The sequence below is a fragment of the Aphanomyces astaci genome, assembly GCF_000520075.1.
Source record: "Aphanomyces astaci strain APO3 unplaced genomic scaffold supercont1.273, whole genome shotgun sequence".
NCBI lineage: Eukaryota > Oomycota > Saprolegniomycetes > Saprolegniales > Verrucalvaceae > Aphanomyces > Aphanomyces astaci.
The window spans coordinates 4,748-12,615 of NW_009798536.1; the positions used below are offsets into that span (position 1 = coordinate 4,748).

The 7,868-nt window shown below is 47.6% G+C and overlaps 2 protein-coding genes across 2 annotated transcripts; both read right to left on the minus strand.

The window, feature by feature from the left end:
* Window positions 1-1,356: 1,356 nt before the first annotated feature.
* Window positions 1,357-4,910, minus strand: H257_18936 (hypothetical protein; the record flags this gene model as incomplete). Its single annotated transcript, XM_009848083.1, has 8 exons — window positions 1,357-1,448; window positions 1,515-1,620; window positions 2,389-2,631; window positions 2,695-2,859; window positions 3,187-3,887; window positions 3,914-4,055; window positions 4,760-4,840; window positions 4,893-4,910. 8 exons carry the CDS (start codon window positions 4,908-4,910, stop codon window positions 1,357-1,359), a joined length of 1,548 nt encoding a protein of 515 aa, XP_009846385.1.
* A 1,687-nt stretch (window positions 4,911-6,597) lies between these two features.
* On the minus strand, window positions 6,598-7,522 carry H257_18937 (hypothetical protein; the record flags this gene model as incomplete). Its single annotated transcript, XM_009848084.1, has 4 exons — window positions 6,598-6,866; window positions 6,936-7,107; window positions 7,175-7,249; window positions 7,418-7,522. The coding sequence occupies 4 exons, from the start codon at window positions 7,520-7,522 to the stop codon at window positions 6,598-6,600; spliced, it is 621 nt and encodes a 206-aa protein (XP_009846386.1).
* Between the last annotated feature and the right edge of the window lie 346 nt (window positions 7,523-7,868).

Sequence of the window (7,868 nt, forward strand, 5' to 3'; positions counted from 1 at the left end):
AATTCGGCGTGAAATATAATGGAGGTTGGGTGAATTATATTGGCGATTCGGTGAAATATATCGGAGGTTAGTGGAAATATTTTGAAAAAAAGCTGGAATTAACAGTAAACGCAAAATGGTGTAGTACACCTTTCCTTCAACGTGCCATGTCCATTAGATAGGACCGAGCCAAATGACTAACAAGTTGTCTGAATAGTGTCATGGTTAAGCGTCTAGCAAAAAGGCCAGAGGTTGCAGGTTCGAGCCATACTTCTTCACTCTTTTTAATTTGAGCATACCTTGTTGTGAAAAGCACCCTCCTATTATATCGACTATGGCTCCGCGCATTGAATGAGGTTGTGCATGCTTGGATATTACATTATACTGCAATTAACGCTGTAGCCGTCAATGGCATATGCGTTAGAAAGCTAAGCAGCCCATTCAAGTACAAGAATTGACTGTGAATGCTGCAGCTTACTACTGTATACCCCCCGCTTCAGTACCTATGAAAACCGGTACAGCTCCAAGCGGTACCTTGAAAACTATTCAGGCATGCGCATTGGTCTAAATCCATCACACGACTTATATTTCATTGGATGAAAATAATTAACTCATGGTGATTGGATATTTCTGTCCAATTAGAGACAACTAGGTACACGCCCAACCTGACTGTGAACCATGAAAATGTCCGATATGTTCCAAACCGGTACAGGTCCAACCGGAGAAATCATAGGTACTGAAGCGGGGGGTATACGGTAGTATTAATACATTGTAGTACGTAGTACAGTTCACAGCCTAACTGTATCACTAGTTTGATTGGCTAATCGCCATCATTGCATTGCGTCATAGACAGGCCGATCAATCTGACAATTGTCGCACATACGTTCCTTGCAGAATGGTCGAGGAACGCTCCCATAGTAAGCTGCGAGGTGGGTGACCATCGGACTTCCTGATCATTAACGTTACTGTAGAGGCGCCGCTCTACTTGGCATTTTAATAACCATATGATTATTTTTTTGCTAGGAAATTCACCAATGACGAACACATGTTCTTGTGCCTATTAAGTGCGCTCGGAAAGTGTCTCTCTGGACTATTTTGCTCGAAATCAATCCATTCTAAGTGCTCCATCGTTTGCTCGAAAAAAATGCGCACCCGACATTTCTACAGCTGCAGCCGTTGGTGTCACGTCTGGTGCAGTTCAATTCACCACTGGTCCATCACGGGAGGAACGGGTGGTGCGATCATTACAACTGTAGGAGCCATCACATTTACCGGTACTGCGGACGCTAGTTCCGTATCCACTGGAAGAATCATGCATCGTCCGTGGTGCCGGACTGGTTGTTTGTTGGCAACGTGGAATTGATTGACTCCGGGCAATTACTGTGTCTGCTGGCATAGGCTCGACTGGTTTAGCAGTGCAGTGCATAGAGGAGACATATCCTTGACCACTGGATCGTCAATCATTAGCACTAACGTTAGCGGTGTCATATCGCTTTCGGTGGCTGCCATGTTCACGGGTGTTGAAAGTGCCATACCTCTGACTCCGGACACTGGCTGAAAATCGTCCGTTTCTGATGGGACTGGTGTTGGCGGAAACGTTGACATGACCTGTGGGACTTGCACGACTGCGCCCAGCACGCCCTGCCTCCAATTGTGATTCAGTGTGAAAACGTGCAAGGTATACATGTACGAATGGGTAGGGTTCCGTGACACTTTTGATGGAGGGGTTCCTTTATTCAAATAATACTTCTAAGCAGTATTTCTCGTGGAGAATGAATGCAGTTCGTTGGACTTACAGTTAAAACCATGTCGAAATTCGTACTGTATTGGTGTTGATGGAAAATGAACCAAAATGGTGAAAACATTCATAGGCTGAAAACAGTTCCGAGCCTCTTGATTTTATCCAGTTACCTCTCAAACTCAAAAATGTTGCAGGTGATTGGTTGAAAATTTCAGCGTGATTGTTTTCTACCAATCATGGATGAGCCGAACGAGAGACACACGGCCGGTCGATCCAAGGAAAGGGCCACCAATTTATTCGATTTGCCCCAACGTCAGGGTAGGCACAGTGTCCGCGTAGTATAATTTCCACTGCAATAGAATCCAACCAACGAAACGAACAACTACTAAGTTCTATAAGCTAATTACGTCCATATCATCAGGACCGGGCGTATTTGAGGTTTGAACGACTGAATAACAAAGCTCATGTGCCACCTCAGTAGCCAAGGCTCCGATCTGAGTCGCGGGCGGGGGGTCTCCTGATGCCGAGTGGCCTGTTATCCAAACGGTGGGTGGTTGACTTAAGTTAATCGACCAAGACGCCACTGCAGGCTCGATCAACTCAGACTCGCGTGAAGTTACGAAAGGATATGAAGCCGGCCACGATCCATGGGCCAGGAATTGATCCACCTTGGCCGACATTTCCCCCAGGAAACGTTCAACATCGGCCTTCGTGTAACCACCGGCAGAATGAAACGCATCCACGCTTTTCTCGCGAACGGACCGACGATGGATCAGGCGCAGGGATGACATCGCGGGGGCTGACCATTGCGTGGACACCAATTTCTTGGGGACACATGGCCACCACGCCCCAGACTCGTCGTTGATAAACTTGATCGCCACGTGGTCTCCTAGGCGCGCCATGGATTTCAACTTCAACGCATGGTGCAACCAAATAGGCCACGACGCATGAAGATAACACAGGAAATGAAGTACGTCGTCGCTGCGTTCCGCGATCATGAGGCGATACAGGGCCCCGAACAGAGCCGATAAGCCGAAACAAGCCCGCTCAATCTCAGCCTCCGAAGACTCATGCTTGACAAAGAACCAACGGGCCCACAGAAACTCCGCCCAATCGGCCCAAAACTGATCCATCGCCGTCTGGAGGTCTCGCCAGTGGGGCTTAACAAGAATCTCCAAAAGGATGAAGGATTTCACGGAGTGATAACGTTCCCATGGTCATCGGGCAATCGCTGCTTTGTATGCCGCAAGGACGTCGGAACTAAGCGACTTCTGCGTCGCTGCCGGCGCTATCGAAAAGGACACGGCAGTGAGCGGTCTTGACGTCTGAGCCCGATGACTTTTTGATTTCGTTCGTTTCGCGTCTGGAGTGGACAAAATGATCCCTGGACGCTTACAGACTGAACCGGGCGTAACCTTCGGAACATTCGCTGGCAATGGGCCTGACGGAACTCTCACAGTCGTTACGAGTCCTGCCGGTTGTCCAACTTGACTGGTCGTCGACGAAGATTGCTGGGCGGATGCTACTTGAGAGACCAAAGACGGGGGTGCAGGGGCAGTGGGGGCTTGAAGGCACTCCCCAATAGTTAACTGATTCAGTGCGTAAAACGAAGCTCCAAAGCACGTGTCCGGGAGGCAAAATGGAGCATGGTCCCCGAGGGCACGTTGGTTTGGCGTAATGACGAAGGGCATACAACAACCCACAACGAAGGGAGTCGGGTCGTCTTTCCGCCACGCCTCGACCAAAGCGGTAAGTCCTTCGTGTCCACTGGTCATGAAATTCGACACCACCCAGTTCCAAAATTTGGGTACTTCAGCTGTTACCAACGCTTGGGCACTCCGAAAGTCGGCTCGCGATGCCCGAAGCTGTGTTTCGAGGGTCTCGTGGTTCTGCCGGAGCTCAGTTAGATCGTTTCGGGTCGCCAGAAGCTCGTCACGCTCACTAGCCAAACTGGTGATCAACCCCCCATTCTCGTCCGTCAGCACGCCAATTTGCCGCCGTAGTTCTTCCATTTCACCCGACATTCGAAGCAGGACAGTTTCAAGCCAGGTAAACAATTCGCCGGGGGCCAAGTCAGAACTGGAGGTCGAAGCATAGTCTCCGATTAATCGTCGAATCTGATCGGTCATGTGAACACCCTCGGCTTCGGCTCGACGCGCATCTTGCTCTGTAGAGCAACTCGAATGGCCGCACCCACTTCAGCAGCATTCAAGCGCGCCGCGGTATTTCGGTGAGCATCCTCGGCTGCAGACGCGGCGATGGCCAACGCTTTGGAGTGTTCTCGGTGTACTTCAGCCAGTCGTGCTTGCAATACTTCGTCGCGGTCTGTCGTGTACTACGTAGTACTATTAATAGTATCTGTTTTCCAAGTGGCTGAGACTTTCAAGTGAATACTATTAGTTCATAACGGGATTCGCCTTTGTAGATGCAAAACTGCGATTTGAAACAATTTGATATTAAGGTTGCTATTAATACCGCCTTTTTGCGGTTAATTTAAGCTTTTTTCAGTATACTTCGCTTACTCCTTGTTGGTTGTTGTACAATCTCTATTAAAAAAAATCAATGAATATTTTTCCTTCAAGTTTTGAGATCGTTCGATTCGTCCTAACAGTATGCGTTAGGTATTAATTTCCATACAGAAACCAGCGACCTTATTTTATCCGGATGCATTTGTAGAGATAGTTTTAAGTCATGATATATTTAGTGACCATCAAGTTTATCATACGGTAGATACTTGGTTATACAGTAAAAAATGACGTGCATTCCTTCGTTTCGGGCGTTCTATTGATCACGTTTTGAGGTTTCATCGAATTACGACTCCATACTTCGATTCCCAATAAATTTCCACATAGAATATGTAATTCTATGAAAAAAAATCGCTGGTTGCTATCGCAAACTGTAAACTCGCTACCGGTACAGTACTACCGATCTCACCAACACCATACATACACGGACCACATATCATACTGAGTTGGCCCAGTTCTCTAGGGTAGTTGGTATGGTGTGATCCGCGGTACTCACCAGATTCCCTTCACATACCCTGAACTCCGGTGGTAGCGTGTCATTGTACTTTATGGCTTTGACGGGTGGCCAGTCGGTAAACACACAGACTTGATGTGTCTACACAGTTGCAAACGCCAAGCGGCCAGGCTTCCTTGGCCCCTAAGGATACTTCCTGCAGGCCACGCATTTTGAATCAACGACGCCGCGAAGACCTCGACCACGTCGTGATGCGCGTGGGCCAGGACCAAGCTCGTCGGAGCCACCGTATTCTCTAGCTCTTTGACCCCTCAAATCTATATTTTTAATCGATTCTCAACCAGTGGGTTGATAGATTATTTATCTTTTCTGGAGGATGATATATACATTCTATTTTTCCCAGTTGAGTAAATAAATAACTTATTTATTAAGAACTAGAAAAACTTACGATTACTTCCAAGTACTACCGGTAGTAGTACTATTAATAGTAACGTTATTCGAATACTAATAACTAACACTTTGCATGGCATGCTTGGTGCGTAAATCCGCGAATTCTCAACCGACGAGACTCCGTATGTGTACCTGGCCGCATCAGCGGATCCTATACAACTCTTGCGATCAACCCCCTGCTTTCAATCTTGTTGGTCACTTATATTTCATTTTCAGTGATTCTGATTGGTTTATTACATCGTAAGTATCGCTCCTGCGATTTCCCCGGATTATTTCCGAAAGGATTTATCCCTGGGGAATCCGGATAACAAGGGCTACGAGGACCGAACTTCGAAGAAGATCGGTCGAAGCACGAGGTATGAAGCGTTGGGCGAAGTAAAAACCGAAGATTACACACCGCCCCTGGTTGAGCAGGCGCGTTACAATTGGCGAAGCGGTTCCACAACATGTGGTTCTAGTTAATTGAGTTTGGATTATCATTTTTAAGACATGTGGTTCTAGTATCGACCCTCGCGGAGGAATGTCTTTATAATGAAACTCAATTAACCCCAATAATCATGTGGTGTGATGTAATGCACTGTCACAGGTGTCAGGTGGAGTAGGGCTTGGTTTTCCTCACCACCCCAACACCAACCATTCCACCGGTAGTTTTAGGGATTTTTTATCAATCAAAGAGGTTAAACTCTGGTTTTAAGGCTTTTTACGAAGAGTTGGCAAAGTGGAAACGAAGTAGTATCGATTATAATAGAAGTCTTCATAAACGGACTTTATTGAATCGAAGTATTATAATACTAGTAATAGATACTAGTATCGATTATAGAAGTCTTCATAAACGGACTTTATTGAATCAAAGAATTATAATACTAGTAATAGATACTAGTATCCATTATAATAGAAGTCTTCATAAACGGACTTTATTGAATCGAAGTATTATAATACTTGTAATAGATACTAGTAACATCCTAATTAGTGATGACGGTTTCAAGTCCATTTTATAAAGAACGTCATTTTCAATATTGACAACATGACCAAGGAGAACGAACGCATCGCCCGCAACCTCGAAGGTCGCGTGAGAACCCAGGCCCTCAACTTTACCCGATGGTTCGTGGGGGAGCTGGATCTCCTCAATCTTGATCCCAACACGGAGCGCATGATAAATCGGCGCCTCGAGGCCTATCGTGCCGTTAGCGCCGAACGAAAGGAAGCCATGGAGCTGGCCAAAGCATCCCGAAACGACTAAGCGCGGTAGTGGTCTATTATTACTAAACTAATTTCAACATCAACTTCTAAACCATTCTTGTTTTTTTTTGTAAATACACCACATACAGTAGCTAGCGCACACACTTTTCTAACGGTTGTACGAGTCGTCGACATAATTGGATTTGAGACACAAAAAAATAGCTATTTATATTATATAAATGTACCGGGACGGCGCATTCGATTGAACTTCAATTTCGAATCGAATTGACCATACTTGAAACATGGGGGATACGCCAAACCCCCTCCATCACATCCTCCTCCAGCGGCGGCGGCGGCGGCGTCCGGCAGATGGGTGCCTCGAATGTCGCAAGTGGACGCGGGGGGGGGTGGGCCGCGTTGCCGCCGTCCATCAGCACCGCCGCCAACACGATGCTGTCTTCGTCCAGTGTCCATGGCTCCTGTGGCATGGCGCAACATGAGATGCCGAGCAACTGGTCGTCCTCGTCCGTCCATGTGCCTGTGTCCCAAGCATGGTGGTCGTCAATGAGGAGGCAATGCTGATGTATGTTGTTGAGATCGTTCATACCTTTGCCCTTCTTCAATGCGGGATCCAACACGTGCGTCCAATGCTGTCGACATTGCAAGTCGGTGCGAGAGGGAAAGTGCGAGGCAATCCACAGCCACGACGGTTGCAGGGACGTCGTCGACGTACACAAGTGCATGAGCTTCTTGTTGTCGTCCGACGTCCATGGAGATGTCTGTGTCGACGAAACTCTTCGTCGTCACGGCATCCAAAGGCTGTTGTGAGGAGGGTTGTTGACGAACAAGTCGCCGCCACTGGGTCTTGACCTGGTCGACGCTTCGACCGGGGAGGCTCGTCGCTATCTTCGCCCATGGCGTCTACCAGGAAGTGCGCTTCAACTTGTCGCGCTCCACGTCCATCCTACGCGGCGATCTGCACTACCGCACTTATCTTGACCATTGCTGCAGGCTGCGGCTATTTGGTTCAAGCTCACAACCAAATTGGTTGTCAGCTACAGTAGTAGAATTGCGAACCCTTGCTCGTACCCGCACGCTTGAGGCTGGGCGATGGTTATACAGTACGACTTGGTCCTCGCCTTGTCGCAGGATAGGTAGTGGCAAGGCGAGGACCAAGTCGTACTGTTTGACCATCGCTCAGGCTCAAGCGTGCCGTTTTCTTGGCGTTGTGGGCGCTCCGGTGGAAGTTCCTGAATTTCCTATTCCACGTGGACTACAGTGCCAGTAGACCTCGACGAGAACCCTGTTACTCATGTTTACACTGTTAGTTGAAACTATTGCCCAATGCCTAATGTCTGGACAACTGCACGTCGCGGGCAAACGACTTGATTTGGTCAAACCTTCAGTGACTCTCCCAGATTCCGTATAACATGGAATGCTCATCCGGTTTCCAAGAACTCCTTAGTACTACTACGCGAATGTTCTAGTACTACTATTGTATTTTGAATTGTGAAATCTCATCAAGAAGGTGTTCTCCGCA